This window comes from Lepidochelys olivacea, assembly GCF_965140295.1.
Source record: "Lepidochelys olivacea isolate rLepOli2 genome assembly, chromosome: 22".
Taxonomy (NCBI): domain Eukaryota; kingdom Metazoa; phylum Chordata; order Testudines; family Cheloniidae; genus Lepidochelys; species Lepidochelys olivacea.
In genome coordinates this window covers 21083081-21099395 of record NC_140432.1, presented here as the reverse complement: position 1 = coordinate 21099395, position 16315 = coordinate 21083081, and the positions used below count along the sequence as shown (strand labels likewise).

Sequence of the window (16315 nt, the reverse complement as noted above, 5' to 3'; positions counted from 1 at the left end):
AACACAGCTGCTCAGCAACAGCTTTGACTGCTCCAGTGCTTCGCGGTCCTCTCCATCCAAAGGTCCCCACTCCTCCCTGCCCTTGAATAGAACCGCCTGTTTACAGGTTATTACAGTTCTCACTGTTGGGCGGAATGGGAGGCAAGTAACAGATGGGAACAGCAAGCAGTTAAAAACCTCAGAAACCAGGTCACCCTCCCTGTGCGGGTCGCAGACACCTGTGGGTCGTGATCTCCTCCTGGCTTTCTAAGCATTTGGGTGACACATTTTAGTGAGCACCAGAGAGCTGCCAGCTGTGTTAACATGGAGGAAATGCCCCTGTATTAATTCAGCTGTTCTAGGGTCATGTAATTACCTGGCACCACATAGTGATAGGTGGGTAATTATATGGAGACACTAGAGCTAGTGTAGGAGACAAACATGAGACCAAAATGCCAGGAGTGAAGTGCTATTACTGTGGGGCAAGTAGATGTAATTTACTAATAAGTGGCAGGATTCAAATGTTATTGGTCCCTAAGTTGGGGGGCCACATTCGGCCACCCCGCTTGTGCCAGAGAAGCAGCAACCATGGGCCAGGCAAAATCACAGCTTTTGAGACCATCCTTTGCTTTGGGAAGAGACTTTGGTCACCCATTGCAGACCTGCTCTGTGTCTATAACTCCATCCAGGAGTGAGCCTGCTACTGCAGGGCATAGAGAAACTGTGCAAATCTGAAAGGGTCAGTTCCCTTATTCGCCTCTTTCCTTTATGTGGCGCTGGGGTTTTCTCTGTGCAATTCTGGCCTAAGGAGGCATGATGCTGACAGCGTTTGTAGGTACAACTGCAGCCAAGCGAGAAGACGGAGACGGGTCAGTTTGTAGGCTGCTGTGTAGAGACACTGCAGTGAGATGACAAGTGGGGAAGATGATGGTTACTCATGCCGGCAGCCCTGTGGAAGGCAGTTTGATCACAAGGGTGTGGCTGGGAGCAGGATCTGACCCACTGCACATCCAGAGCAGCTGTTCCTGTCTGGGCTGTGAAATGAATCACATCCCTGTTCTGACCCCAGCCATGGCAATGCAGCTGCACCAGGGGGCCGCGGTCAATAACTTCACCACTGTCTTGACTTCAGTAGAGTGACATCCATTTACACCAGTGGCGAACCTGGCCCGGGGGGTTTTCAGGACTGCGGGGTGGGGGTGGGGGTTCTGTTTGGCTCTTGCTTGCAAACTCTCTCCTCTCGACATGTAGGGCTTGCAATGTAAACCCAACTGCACCTGCCTCTGTAACCACATCCTCCAGGCCAAGCACACTGATTCGAGGCTCGAAGCTGGCTGGGTGCTCACTCCTCGCTGTGCCGAGACACCAGGGCTAAACCACAGCCCACCCCAGTTACTGCTCTCCAGAGCGATGTCTCCCCTCTGAGCAATAGAAAACTGACTCTGCTCAGCCCTGGGCTAAGCCAGACACTGATGTCTGTTCCCAGCCACCCATGTGGCTCTCGGGAAAAGGACACAAGTCTGAATCCCACTCCCCACATCTGTCCTGCCACCTTCATGAAACTGGATCATTTTAACTCAACTGGCTTTTGAAAATTGTTTGTTAAATTGAGTGTAAGTGACCACAACCTTGTTTATGTTGCCCCAGGCCTGACCTGCAGCCCCCAGCTATTCCAGCCCTACCCCCAGCTCTGCTGATGACATCCCTCCTCTAGCCTGGCTATTGCACTCCCCTGTTTGCTGTCTACCCCTCATCGCACTGCCTAGCCCTGGGTGCCTTTGTACACTGCTGCCAGTGCACCTCAGGGGTGACCCCAGCAGCTTTTGCAGTCCCGGGTCTTTCCTGCGCAGAGGCCTCTGAGCAACAGTTGTGTTGTTAAAGAATGAATTGGAAACACCCTTCCATGCAGATCCAGGGGCAGAGCTCTGCCAGTTTATTGACTGCATAATGCACTTTTAGAAATACTTGCATCATAAATGTTCAAACAGGCCTTTCTCAATACAGACAAACTCGCCATCTTGGTAACAGACACCATTGAGCCAGGACGCAGCCTGAGAGCCAGAGCTGAAACAGAAGAGGGAGGAGGCAGCAAGGAAGGGGGTTGGAGCAAGGTGAGCCAGAGGAGACTCACTCAGAACACGGGGTTTGTACAGCCCTGCCGGGAAAGTCCTCACACAGTTACTAGAAAATGCTCCTATTTCTAGATGTGGTTTTGGCCCACGCTATAGAACTGAAACAGGAATGGGGGTCCCTGCTATAGAATTCCACAGGCTGAGTAAAAATAAAAACCTATGGAAAGGGTCTCATTCTGTCTGGAGTTCTCTATGGTTTGGGCTAATTTCTACACAGCCCTATGGGTTTTGCTGCTCTTAAATTCTATAGGACTTCTCCAGAGGGAAAACGTCCTGTGGTTAAGGTACTGGGGGTCAGGAGCCCTGAGGTCAGTTCCTCTGGAACTGGAAAACGGTGCCAGTCCTCTCTCACGCGTCTCGTCCCCCTGAGACAGTGATGGCTCTGGGGAGGGACAACGCTCCTCGGCAGAACCCAGCCCGGTGGGGCCCAGATCTTGACTGGGGCTTCCAAGTGCTACTGTAATTTACTAATAAGGGTTAAAGACTCAATCAGCCACTTAAGCACCCTACTGAGGGGCCTACAGATGACCTGCTTTGTGACAACGTTTAGAGGAGGCTGGGGGGAGAAGGGGCATGTGCTGAAGGGTCCACACGCCTTCTATTTAGGCCCCATACATGGCACCTTCCTGAGAGAACCACCAGGTCCTCCAGCAAAACCAGGCGGTGCCAGGTGTCCACTGCTGATGATTAAATCCCCTCCTTCCAGGCTGACTTTATCCATCCCAGAGATGCCAGGAAGGGCTCAAGCCCTGTTTCCCCCTAGGCAGGTCTCCGGAAAGGGGTGTTGGGGCTGTCTGTGACCCCACAGCAAGGACAGGCATGCTGAGCATGACTGGAAAGGGCAGCCAGAGCTGTGTTTTCAATGAACTGCTCTGTCGCTGCTGAGACAGGCCCAGGTGAGCATGACTGACAGACTCCACCTGGGCCCAAGGATCGCAGCACAGGGACTTACATCCCGAATGCTAGCGGTGGCCAGAAGAACACTGCAAAGCACAAGCTAGATGGGGACAGGACTGAAGGAGGAATATGGTGGATGTGCACACGGCCACTTCTACGCCTTATGGCCCATAGTGACCATTGCATCTCCCTTTCGAGCCCCAGGGAATGTGGTGACAGCATCGTTACTATCCTGGGAAGGGAAATGGGAACTAATGTAAAACCAGAGGACCAGGAGAGAGCCAGCCAAGCCCCAGGACTCCGAGAGGGTCTACATGCACTACTTAACGCATCTCTGGGAAGCGGGTGAGTCTCTGCCCAAGTGATACAGATGGGGAAGCTGAGGGGGAGGGACTTAGCCACAATCACAGAGAGACTCAGTGTCAGAGCTGGGGTCAGAGCTCAGGTGTTCCTGGCTCCTGGGCTGGTGCTCAGAACACTGGACCGTGTCCCTCTTTGCCCTGGGCAGGAAAGAGGCCATCCAAGTGTCAGGATGAGATCAAGGCGCAGGGTGCTGGAGAGAAAAATCAAAGCATGTGACTGAAATAAATAAAACTGAAGAGTGAAAGGGTTTCCCCAGCAGTTTGGAAAGGGTGATCAGGAGAGCCCAGCAGTCCCAGGAGAAGCCCAAAGAGGAGAAAGCTACGGTTATTTAATGGGGAAAACCTCTTCTTCTTGTTTCTTTAGTCAGCGTCTGTTCCCTGGGGTCAAATCGAAGGCAGAAAGGAGGGTGTCCAAGGAGCGGCAGCGTCTCCCATTGTAGCTGCTGGGCTGGTCCCCAGAATGCACGGCTGCCCAGCACGGACTGCAGAGAATCTGTATCACATGGGACAGAAGCTGGGGGCCCCTTAGCTGCTCTTGTCCAACCTGCCATCTGCAGGGCAATTCAGAAGCCCCTGGACTGCAGCCCGGCATACACTTCCCGCTGACCCTTCCTGATGGGCTGTGGGAACAGGAGCAGATGTGAGCAACAGGCTCTTGTGTTAACATAGCACAGTGACAGCACCTTCTACAACTGGGCTCTGTGCCAGGGCTGGGGCTCCTCAGTGCTACCACCAGGTGTGACTTGGGTGCAGGGAGCATGCAGCTCTTGGTATGCACACTGTACCCTGCATGCTGTGATGATCCTTCTGTTGATGACTCCTTGTCGTACGGATAAATAACTACCCTTAGGAAGACACATGGCCCTGCTCTCAGTCACGCCTTCCCCTCCACCCAGGTAAAGCCTGGAGCTGGACCAATGCTGTAATTTCTCAGCTGTCATCATCCACCAAGAAGGCTGTGACCCCAATCCCAACAGTTCTGGAAAGGCCAAGAGCAGAGAAGGACCCCACCCTTTAGTTTCCATTACCTCATAGTCCGGGTTTGGCACAGGCGGGGGGCGCACCATCTTCTGGCCTGGAAGGCAAAGCAGGGAGAACATTCAGGTGGAAAACTACTGATTCTTAGTGCAGACACAGAGCTTCGCAGGCGTGACTCATCCCCGCGGCTCCGTGGGTGTTTCAGGAACAGGGCACAAAATGGCCACCGATTTTGGGGGCCCAATTGAGACACCTCAGCCCTGAGCACCTGGCCTTTGTCACACCCAGAACGCAGGACTGTCCTCCAAGACACAGGCCTCCAGCCCCTGAATCAAAGGACGCTTTGCCCGGGGTGCAAAATGCAGCGCCGCCAGCTCTTGGGTGTGCCGATGACTTGTGGTGTACGTCTTAGTGCCCCCACTGTGGGAATCAAGAGACTGCACAAGAATCTCAGCTTCCGTTTTAAAACAAGGCAGTTTCTAGCCCTCCTGGTTGCAGAGAGAGGCCTAAAAATGTGACCCCACCGATGGGCGCAGAGACAACCCCCCCACATTTCTCATTTAAATAAAATCTCGTGGTTTTTAAGCCAACTCCCTGAGATTAGGGCCTGAGTCGTGGTGTGAATGCTTGAGGGTGCTGTGCCATGATACTGCCAGGGAGGCGGCTAGAGCAGGCCAGCCCTTCCAGCCTGCCCTACCCTCCCTTTGCCTCTCTCATGGCGGCTTCACCACACCCTGTGCAACGGGTCCTGTGGCTGGGGCACTTTCAGCACAAAATGGCAGATGCACCATCCCCACACGAAGGGCAGCCTGTGGTGTGGTGAGCAGCAGGAGGAGCCTGAGGTGGGCTTGACCCCAGCCCAGTTGAGGGTGCTCACGCGACTGATTCACAGGAGAGATTCGAACCAGCTCTTACCTCTTGGATGAACTCCGGCACTGCTACCGACTCGCCCCTTCCGGTTTTTGCTGAAGTAATAGACCAGGATCAGCACCCCGAGGGTGATGAGGAGATCTGCGATGATGACCCCGGCCACTGTCAAGACATCCAGCTCCTCACAGTTCTCGCAGACTGCGGTGGGAAGGGACAGATCAGGGGCTCAGCGAGAGGGAGAAGGGCAGAGCAAGGGGACCGCAGGAGGTGGGAGTCACAAGTCCCAGCCCAGAGACACTGCCGGGTAAATGCCCCATGTTTGGCCGGCCCAGACCTCACCCACTTGCTTTGCGTGGATGGAGACCACGCACGTCACAAAGGGAGCAAGAACAGTAAGCGGAGAAGTGAAGGGGGAAGTGAGAGACCTTTCTGTTCCCCCCTACACACGCCTCACCCTGCCAACACCTCTGGGGTGGCTGGAGCGGTCAGTGACTGAAATGTCCCCTCGTTTTTCTGCATGGCCCCTGGCAGCAGGGTGCAAACATCCCCGGGTTGTAACAGCTCATTCCATGCTCCCCCCACCCCCAGCCCTTTCTGTCTGTGCCGGAAAGAGCGCAGGGATTCTCGGGTTCCCTGAGCAGCTCCTCAGACACCCGAGACAGCGCATGGGCTGCAAGAAGCTTTGTCAGAATGGAGGAGAATTGATTCAGTTTCCAAGGGGGCCTGGGGAAACCGAACTGTGCCCTCTCCAAGCCTCCAGACCTGGAGTCTCCTGCCAAGATCCTGAAGGTTCAGGATTCTCTGAAGCCCATGAAAGGTCACTGGTCTTGGGGAGAGATAATAGTTTCACATTTATACAGCCTCTCCCATCCCAAAGCAGCTCCCAAGCTAGGCGTGTAAAGCGCCTTTGAAATGCAGCCACCTCTGGGATGGAGGACACAGCAAGGGCAAAGCACACCACACAACAGTGCAGAGAGCGGTAACTTAGCCACACATCCCATGGCAAACACATACTCTTTTGAACAGTGCCCCATGGAATTGCAGTGTTCATGGGGGGCCGCCTGGACCTCAGAGCAGCTGAGTGTCGAAGTCAGTCCCAGCAGCGCCTCTGAAAATCAGGCCTCTGAGTACGTTATGGCATGTGAATCTTTCAGGCAATAAGGTCACAGAGTTAATCGCTAGCCTCTGTAGCGTCCCATGACATCTCATGTGCCTGCTTATTCGCATGGAAGAGGTGCTCTCTCCCATTTACCTTTGGCCTTCAGGTGAAGAAGTTTGGTGGGTTCGTTGTTGGCCTCACATGCATACTCCCCGTCGTGCTTGGAACTCTCGTACTCCTCAATCTCATAGATAGGATGTGCATTGTTTAGCTTCTGTCCCTCTTTTTTCCATATTACACCTTCTTCAAAGGGGCAAGTGAGAGTCACCTTGGTCTTAGAGATCACCACCGTGATTGCTGCAAAAGGGGAAGAAAGAACAACAGAAACACAGAGGTATTCAGTAAAACCAGTGCTTAAAATGGGCAGGACAAGGGGGTCCCAGACGCAGCAAAAATATAATTAACAATGGAGCTGTGTCACTGAGGGCTCACTTTGAGCACTGCCTTGTCTCTCGGAGGGACTTTGGGAATGGGATCGTTGGGTTAAATGGAAAACCTCTCACCTAGTTATTAGTTCGGGGGAAGTAGTAGTGCATAACACTCTTCGCATTCACAAGCAATGGCTTCATGAGCTAACTGATCACCATTATTATGTAATCAGTGGACTCACAAAGTTGAACTGGGAATTGTCTCTCTTGCGCACGAACGCTGATTTTGTCTGGGATTGTGATAGATGCCCCAATCTTTTCTCAGACCACTTTAAGCACTGAATAAACCTTGCTGGAATCAGCTTCTGTACCAAATGACTGGAGGAGGAGAGCTCATGTAACACCAATTTTTAAAAAGGGCTCCAGAGATGACCATGGCAATTACAGGCCTGTAAGCCTGACTTCAGAACTGAGAAAACTGGCTGAAACTACAGTAAAGAACAAAATTGTCAGACACATAGATGAACATAACCAAACTGTACTATAGAATCTTTATGGATAGTAATTCCATGCTCAAATAATAAGAATATAGCAGTAGGGATATATTACAGACCACCTGACCAGGATGGTAATAGTGACTGAAATGCTCAGGAAGATTAGAAAAGCTATTAAAATAAAAAACTAAATAATAATAGAGGATTTCAACTATCCCCATATTGACTGGGTACTCTGATACAGAAGAGCCAGAGAGCAGCGGTAGAGGGGAAATATATAAGCCTTAGGCTAATTAAGGTGTGCTTCCCTGTAGACTAGGGAGGGTTGCTACAGGTTCATTGGAGTACCTGTAGTCAATTAAGCCCTGTCAGGAACCTAATAAAACTCCCTGCTTCAGGTAGTCATGGGAGGAGGAGGAAGGAGAATAGAGGGGAGTGATTGGAAAACAAAAACAACTGAAGTAAGGCAGACCCTGCCCCAGTAGGGGAGGGAGACTTCATCTCCCAACATCTAAGGGCCAAAGGTTCCCACCCAAGGGGGAAGAGGGTAAGAACCGGCTGGGGCTCAGGCTCAGAGTGAGGAGCAAACCCAGATCCCTCCCCTGCTTCCCTCCTCTACCACCTTCCTGGGCCACTATCAGGGACCTCAGTGGCCCAAGGGCAAGGGGTGGTATCTTAGCCCCTCTGCCAAGAAAAGCGCAGGACCCATCATATTAACATTGGTGATCTTGCCACAGTACATACAATCTCAGAATGGATCAAGAGAGAGTTTCTTGACACCTTAAATGACTGCTTCTTGGAGCAGCTAGTCCTGGAACTCACAAGGGAGAGGCAATTTTTTATTTAGTCCTAAGTGGAGCACAGGATCAGGTCCAAGAGGTGAATATAGCTGGACCACTTGGTGATAGTGACCACAATATAATTAAATTTAACATCCCTGTGGCTGGGGAAACACCACAGTGGCCCAACGCTGTAGTATTTAATTTCAGAAAGGGGAGCTACACAAAAATGAGGAGATTAGTTAAAGAGAAATTACACAAACTAAAAACTACTTCCCCATGCTAATTTTTCACCTACTGTTACTCACACCTTCTTGTCAACAGTTTGAAATGGGCCACCCTGACTATCACTACAAAAGTTTTTTTTCTCCTGCTGATAATAGCCCTCCTTAATTGATTAGTCTCGTTAGAGTTGGTACGGCAACCCCCATTTTTTCATGTTCTCTGTGTGTGTGTGTGTATATATATAGATAGATAGATATCTATCTCCACACACATATATATATCTTCCTACTGTATTTTCCACTGTGTGCATCTGATGAAGTGGATTTTAGCCCATGAAAGCTTATGCCCAAATAAATTTGTTAGCCTCTAAGGTGCCACAGGGACTCCTTGTTCTTTTTGCTGATACAGACTAACATGGCTACCACTCTGAAAGAAATTAAAAGGTACAGCACCAAAAGTACAATCCCTGCAAGCTGCATGGAAACTTTTTAAAAAGACACCATAAGAGAGGCTCAACTTAAATGTATACCCCAAATTAAAAAACATAGAGAACCAAAAAAGAGCCACTATGGCTAAACAACAAAGCAAAAGAAGCAGTGAGAGGCAGAAAGGCATCCTTTTAAAAAGTGGAAGTTAAATCCTAGTGAGGAAAATAGAAAGGAGCATAAACTCTGTCAAATGAAGTGTAAAAATATAATTAGGAAGGCCAAAAAAGAATTTAAAGAACAGGTAGCCAAAGACTCAAAAAGTAATAGCAAACAAAATTCTAAGTACATCAGAAGCAGGAAGCCTGCTAAACAACCTGTGGGGCCACTGGATGATCGAGATGCTAAAGGAGCACTCAGGGATGATAAGGTCATTGCAGAGAAACTAAATTAATTCTTTTAATTGGCCTTCACGGTTGAGGATGTGAAGAAGATTCCTAAACCTGAGCCATTCTTTTTAGGGGAAAAATCTGAGGAACTGTCCCAAATTGAGGTGTATTAGAGGAACAAATTGATTAACACTAATAAGTCACCAGGACCAGATGGTATTCACCCAAGAGTTCTGAAGGAACTCAAAGGTGAAATTGCAGGACTACTAACTCTCATCTGTAGCCTATCATTTAAATCAGCTTCTGTACCAAATGACTGGAGGATAGCTAATATGATGCTGATTTTTAAAAAGGGCTCCAGAGGTGACCCTGGCAATTACAGGCTGGTAAGCTTAACTTCAGTACTGGGCAAACTGGTTGAAACTACACTAAAGAACAAAATTGTCAGACACATAGATGAACATAATTTGTTGGGCAATAGTCAACATGGCTTTTGTAAAGGGAAACCATGCCTCACTAATCTACTAGAATTGTTTGAGGGGGTCAACAAGCATGTGGACAAGGGGATCTCTCAAAACTGGGTGACTGGGCAACAAAATGGCTGATGAAATTCAAGGCTGATAAATGAAAAGTAATGAACACTGGAAAACATAATCCCAACTATATGCATAAAATGATGGGGTCTAAATTAGCTGTTACCACTCAAGAAAGAGATCTAGGAGTCATTGTGGATAGTTCTCTGAAAACATTCACTCAATGCACAGTGGCAGTCAAAAAAGCAAACAGAACATTGGGAATCATTAAGAAAGGGATAGATAAGACAGAAAATCTCATGTTGCCTCTATATAAATCCATGGTATGCCCGCATCTTGAATACTGTGTGCAGATGTGGTCGCTGTATCTCACAAAAAGATATATTGGAATTGTAAAAAGGTTCAGAAAAGGGCAACAAAAATGATTATGGATATGGAACAGCTTCTGTATGAAGAGAGATTAAAAAGACTGGGACTCTTCAGTTTCGAAAAAAGATGACTAAGGGAGGATATGATAGAGGTCTATATAATCATGACTGGTGTGGAGAAAGTAAATAAGGAAGTGTGATTTACTCCTTCTCATAACACAAGAACTAAGGGTCACCAAATGAAACAAAGAGGCAGCAAGTTTAAAACAAACAACAGGAAGTATTTTTTTCACACAATGCACAGTCAACCTGTGGAACTCCTTGCCAGAGGATGTTATGAAGGCCAAGACTATAACAGGGTTCAAAAAGAGAGCTAGATAAGTTCATGGAGGATAGGTCCATCAATGGCTATTAGCCAGGATGGGAAGGAATAGTATCCTGAGCCTCTCTTTGCCAGAAGTTGGGAGTGGGCGACAGGGGATGGATCGCTTGATAATTGCCCTGTTCTGTTAATTCCCTTTGAAGCACCTGGCATTGGCCACTGTTGGAAGACAGGACGCTGGGCTAGATGGATCTTTGGTCTGACCCAGTATGGCCATTCTTATGTAAACCTTCTCAATCCCAGAAACCACCTTTTCCAGCTCACTGGCCAATCGGAATGTAGATTTCAGAAGCATGCACACTGCGTGGAATAGCTCTGATTAGTGAAAATGGACTGTGGGCGGGGCACAGGTAAATGGGGCTGGGGAGAGATTGTTTGCCCGTGGACCGGAATTAGATGGAGAAAAATTAAAGTTGGAAAGAGAGTGAGTGCGACTGCTGCCCCAGGGGAAAAATGCAAATGGAAAAAGGGGAAATAATTCACCCCATTGTCTACCCATCTGAGTCAGCTGTGACACTGTTCTTAGACTGTGAGCTAGTCAGGGCAGAGACTGGTGTCCTATGCGTATGTGCTGAGCACAGCCCAAGAGGGTTCTGCTCCTAAATACGACCTGGGTGCCACCCCAGTGCCACTATTATATAATATAATACTTAGCTCTTTCCTCTGTAGCTCTCAAAGTGCTTTACGCAGATCAGAATCAGTATCCCCATGTTACAGGTGGGGAAATTCAGTAACTGTTGTTAATAATAAGACACCCCGACTGACTGCAAAGGAGCCAGGTGGAACCCAGTATGCAGGTATAGTTTTCTGGATCTGTATTTTTAAAAAGAAGAAGTAAAGACATTCTCTATGATCCGACACACAGAGAGACAGACACACAGGTAGGGGCTGGCTCAGGGCCCATTGGAATCAATGGAAAGACTCCCCTTGACTTCAGTGGCTTCTGGGTTAGGCCCAGACCACACTTGCATGCTCACACTCATACGGGCGCTTAGATAAATGGGCATATGCTTTTAGTGGTTAAAGACGCCCCATTCCTTAGATTCTCGCTGAGCGGTTAGAAATGGGAGGGTCAATATTAGCAGCAGCACTTTTGAGATGTTTATTATGGCTAAAAACATTGATGGTAAAATCAACTTATGGTTCTTCCACACCACGGTGTCAGCTGCAAAAGGAAAACAACAAACGCTATTAGCAAATCTGCCTCTCTCCTTGGTTCATCTCTTTAAAAATATCCTTTCCCTTATTAGTAACAATCTGCCTCTAAGAAGTAAACACAAAACACTAATCAATAATAATGCTGCTTTGAAAGCCAAACTCCTGGGTGCCATGCAGACATTGGAAAACAGTCCCAACAGCATTCATGTTTTAAATCCATGTTATCAAACTTCCCAATCCTAGAAACACAGACAAAGATGGGATGGGGATGAAGGCAGGAAATAGTGTTGGAGGCTAAAAAACCCAAGGAGCTACTTAGAAGACTGGGCACTTGCTCTAATCCCCCCACCACTGCTTCCAGGTCTGTAATTCCTTCTGTCCTTTGCTGCCCCCCCAGTCTTTGATTTTGTAACAAAAACGGAAACTTTCTCTCTTTGGTTCCTACACTGTTCCCTTTGTACCACAAATCACAGTGTCAGAACACCAGTGTGGCACCGTTTATTTTAGCTGGCCATACACCAGTGATCAATCCTGTTTCTCCATGTGCCTCTCTGGTCTCTGCAGGCGCGTGATCCTGCTTGGATGGCACTAAAAATGATTACTTAACCATTAATTTTAGCTGATTTTTCAAGTCAGTGTAAACAGCACCAATGAACTGATAGGGGATATTTCCGGTCCTATAACAGTCACCAAACTGAAATGCGTCTCCTTGCAGTTTAGCCCTCCCTTGGGAGAGGTTTTGAATTGCACCACGCTTGTGGGATGCTTTAGAAATGCGGAGGTGGCTAAAGCAGATTAGTGAGGCAACGTTATTTTAAACCAAAGCTGCGTCCCCCCGGCTGCCCTTTTCAAAGTGGAAAGCGGAAATGAGGTGCCTGGTTGCTGTGAAAAGAAATGATCTGGTTAATTGCAAGGTGTACATGCAATGACACAGCGACGGTGCAGCACGGAGACAGAGGCTCCTGGGGGTCTGGGCCCCGAGCCTGCAATGAGAACTGCAGGGCTCTGCGTGGTTGCATGGGTTTGCCTGCTGCAGGATCAGGGCCTCAGGTTAGAAATGGTTTTGTTTAACTCTGTAGAGCAATTTGTGAGTGTGAGGAACTCCACTGAAATCCTGAAGCTACAGCCACGTTAAAACAGTGCTAGGGAGCGGGTCAGAATCAGACCCACAGTGTGTACCAGAGACACTAGACAAAAGAAAGGTGCATAAGCCAATAAAAGAAAGATCCGTGTTCCCATCGGTGATTACCCTGTCCTCGTGTATGGTTTTAGCCAGCACTTGCTTTACAGAGGCTGGGAGCTCACTCTCACTAAAGCTACAGAGATGAAATCCCACAGACAAAACCATTGATTAGAGGCGAAGGTGATCGGCTGCTTTATCCCCCCACAGAACGTTGTTTTAGAGAAGGGGAATAAATACAGGGGCAGTAACACAAACCGATTGCGACCCTGCTCCTAAATACGGCCTGGGTGCCACCCAAATGCCACTATTATATAATATAATACCTTGCTTTTTCCTCTGTAGCTCTCAAAGTGCTTTACGCAGATCAGAATCAGTATCCCCATGTTACAGGTGGGGAAACTCAGTAACTATTGTTAATAATAAGACACCCCGACTGACTGCAAAGGAGCCAGGTGGAACCCAGTATGCAGGTATAGTTTTCTGGATCTGTATCTTTAAAAAGAAGAAGTAAAGACATTCTCTATGATCCGACACACAGAGAGACAGACACACAGGTAGGGGCTGGCTCAGGGCCCATTGGAATCAATGGAAAGACTCCCCTTGACTTCAGTGGGTTCTGGGTTAGGCCCAGACCACACTTGCATGCTCACACTCATACGGGCGCTTAGATAAATGGGCATATGCTTTTAGTGGTTAAAGACGCCCCATTCCTTAGATTCTCGCTGAGCGGTTAGAAATGGGAGGGTCAATATTAGCAGCAGCACTTTTGAGATGTTTATTATGGCTAAAAACATTGATGGTAAAATCAACTTACGGTTCTTCCACACCACGGTGTCAGCTGCAAAAGGAAAACAACAAACGCTATTAGCAAATCTGCCTCTCTCCTTGGTTCATCTCTTTAAAAATATCCTTTCCCTTATTAGTAACAATCTGCCTCTAAGAAGTAAACACAAAACACTAATCAATAATAATGCTGCTTTGAAAGCCAAACTCCTGGGTTCCATGCAGGCATTGGAAAACAGTCCCAACAGCATTCATGTTTTAAATCCATGTTATCAAACTTCCCAATCCTAGAAACACAGACAAAGATGGGATGGGGATGAAGGCAGGAAATAGTGTTGGAGGCTAAAAAACCCTTCAAAACCCAAGGAGCTACTTAGAAGACTGGGCACTTGCTCTAATCCCCCCACCCCTGCCTCCAGGTCTGTAATTCCTTCTGTCCTTTGCTGCCCCCCAGTCTTTGATTTTGTAACAAAAATAGAAACTTTCTCTCTTTCCCCTAATGTCAGTTGGTTCCTACACTGTTCCCTTTGTACTACAAATCAGTGTCAGAACACCAGTGTGGCACCGTTTATTTTAGCTGGCCATACACCAGTGATCAATCCTGTTTCTCCATGTGCCTCTCTGGTCTCTGCAGGCGCACGATCCTGCTTGGATGGCACTAAAAATGGTTACTTGACAATTAATTTTAGCTGATTTTTCAAGCCAGTGTAAACAGCACCAATGAATTCATAGGGGATATTTCCAGTCCTGTAACAGTCCTCAGGGTGATCAGCTGCTTTATCCCCACACAGAACTTTGTTTTAGACAGACGGAATAAATACAGGTGCAGTAACACAAACTGATCATGGCCAAAGAGAACCCGAACTCTTTCAGTTTACATCAAAGCCAGCAACTGGCATTTGCCGCTCACAGGCAGAGTGGCTCCAGAGTTTATTTTTAAATTTCTTTTGCCCATTTCCCAATGAGCATATTGATCTAGTGATAACACTTACACATGCTTTGTCTTTCATCTGGTTACCTCAACACACACTAATCAGTTAACCCTGACAATATTCAGGGGATACTATTATCCCTGCTTTACCCATTGTGAAGCTGAGATCTAGAGAGTGAAGCGACGGGCCCAAGAGCACACGGCGATTTAATATAACAGCAAGCAGTAGGACAGGGGAGTCCAGATTCCAGAGCACCCTGCTGCCCAAAGCACTGCCCTTCCCGTACCCTTCACCAGCCTGTTCAGACCATTGGTGAGGGCTTGGGAGTTTATTGAATTTGCTGATAAATAACGAGGATCTTCTCAGCAACTGACTTCTCTTTTAAAAAAGAATATAGAATGAAGTGCCTCAATTCCCTCTCTCTCGACTGCTCTGATTCTGCAGGGTGTGATTCCTTGCTCCATTGCCCCTCACGTCACTGCTAGTGGGGGTACATTTCTCATCAGCAAATGGCAACTTCAGTTTTACTGTGAGTCTTTGTGGCTGTGTAAGAACACCTAGTTGCTGGTGCTCCGCGATGTCCATCGGCACGCCAATACCCTCCTTGCCTGAGCCCTTGGGGGTCACTTTTCTGATACCTGGTGGTCTCTAGACATCTGTACTCACCCACACAGAGCAGAAGCCCCAAAACAGGCAGAGCAAGCTCTAGCTTCATCCTGGCGTTCCCCGCACTCCCTCTCTTTTCTGTCCTTTCCAATCAGATTGGCATCACCCAGTCTGGCTCTGCAAAAAGTAAGAACACAGGAGCTTTCAAGTTTCTGTTTATGAGAAAGAGGCCTGGGATTGTTTCCCAGAATTGGATCTAACAATCAGTTCAGCGGCGCACGGAGGAGACTCACTGTTTCCAGCATAACATGCAAGCAGCTCAGAGAGACAGCAGATGTCTATGATAAAAAAAAAAAACCTGCCAGGAAGTGCGGAGGCTCGAGATGCCTACATTTCCGAGTGTCACTGAGAACACGAGGGGGCTGCTGGTGCTGCAAGCACCTCGGTGACTCTCAGGCCAGCCCAGAGAGTGTTCTGGAGAAAGGAGCACACACAACCTGGCCCCAACAGATTTGCTTTCAGAGTCTCCCACCATTTTTAAACAATATTTTCTGAGTTAAGTTCAAAATGTTACAGTTAATTTAGCAAAGTGACTGCAACAAACATAACCACTAGACAGGCTGCAAGAAATGCAACAGCCAGCGGCAGACAAACACACCTTGTGCAACGAGCATAAAATAGCCTGTAAGCTCTTCAGGGCAGGGGCTGCCTCTGCCTAAGCTATGGGTTTGTACGGTGCCTAGCACTTTGATTCCTGCCCCTTGGTGCTATTGCAAAAAAACCACACCAACAATGGTGACAATAATACAAAGAAACAGGTGTTCAAGTGCTGTGGTGACAAGTGGGGTACGGAACTGCAGAGAGAAACCTCAGTAAAGGGGAGCTGAATAACATGCCTGGAACCAAGAAACAGATCAGAACAAAATTAAATGGAGTAACTCACTAATTCTGAGGCTTTGGTGCTGGATTTACTCTGCTCGAGGCCCCTCTGCCAGCCTGGGTGCCAGCTGTGACGGTGTTTTTGTGGTAGGGAAGCCACTAGGGACTGGATTGCACCTACCAATTTTATTTCTCACCAGACACCAAGGAGCCATGTGGTGGTGTTCAGTCACTGCAGGCCTGGTTTGGAACCATCTTTGTCTCACGGCCTGCGTCAGCTTCTCACCCGGACATCTCTGGGCTTCCTGCCACGCTGTCCCTGTGGGTAGAACGTTCTCCCTGTCTGCACTGGAGAGGCCACTTACCCTCCACGCTATTTGCTGCTAGAGCTGGAGGAATTACCTGAGACCACCGTAACCATATATACACCTTCC

General features: G+C 48.3%; 1 protein-coding gene across 1 annotated transcript; it reads right to left on the bottom strand.

Annotated features, from left to right (window-relative positions):
• Window positions 1-1901: 1901 nt before the first annotated feature.
• Window positions 1902-16012, bottom strand: CD3E (CD3 epsilon subunit of T-cell receptor complex). The gene is made up of 7 exons (XM_084611922.1): window positions 15946-16012; window positions 15063-15179; window positions 13496-13519; window positions 6471-6674; window positions 5264-5416; window positions 4399-4445; window positions 1902-3990 (listed from the first exon to the last, which is right to left on the bottom strand). Exons 2-7 carry the CDS (start codon window positions 15109-15111, stop codon window positions 3934-3936), a joined length of 534 nt encoding a protein of 177 aa, XP_084468048.1. The 5' UTR covers window positions 15112-15179; window positions 15946-16012; the 3' UTR covers window positions 1902-3933.
• Between the last annotated feature and the right edge of the window lie 303 nt (window positions 16013-16315).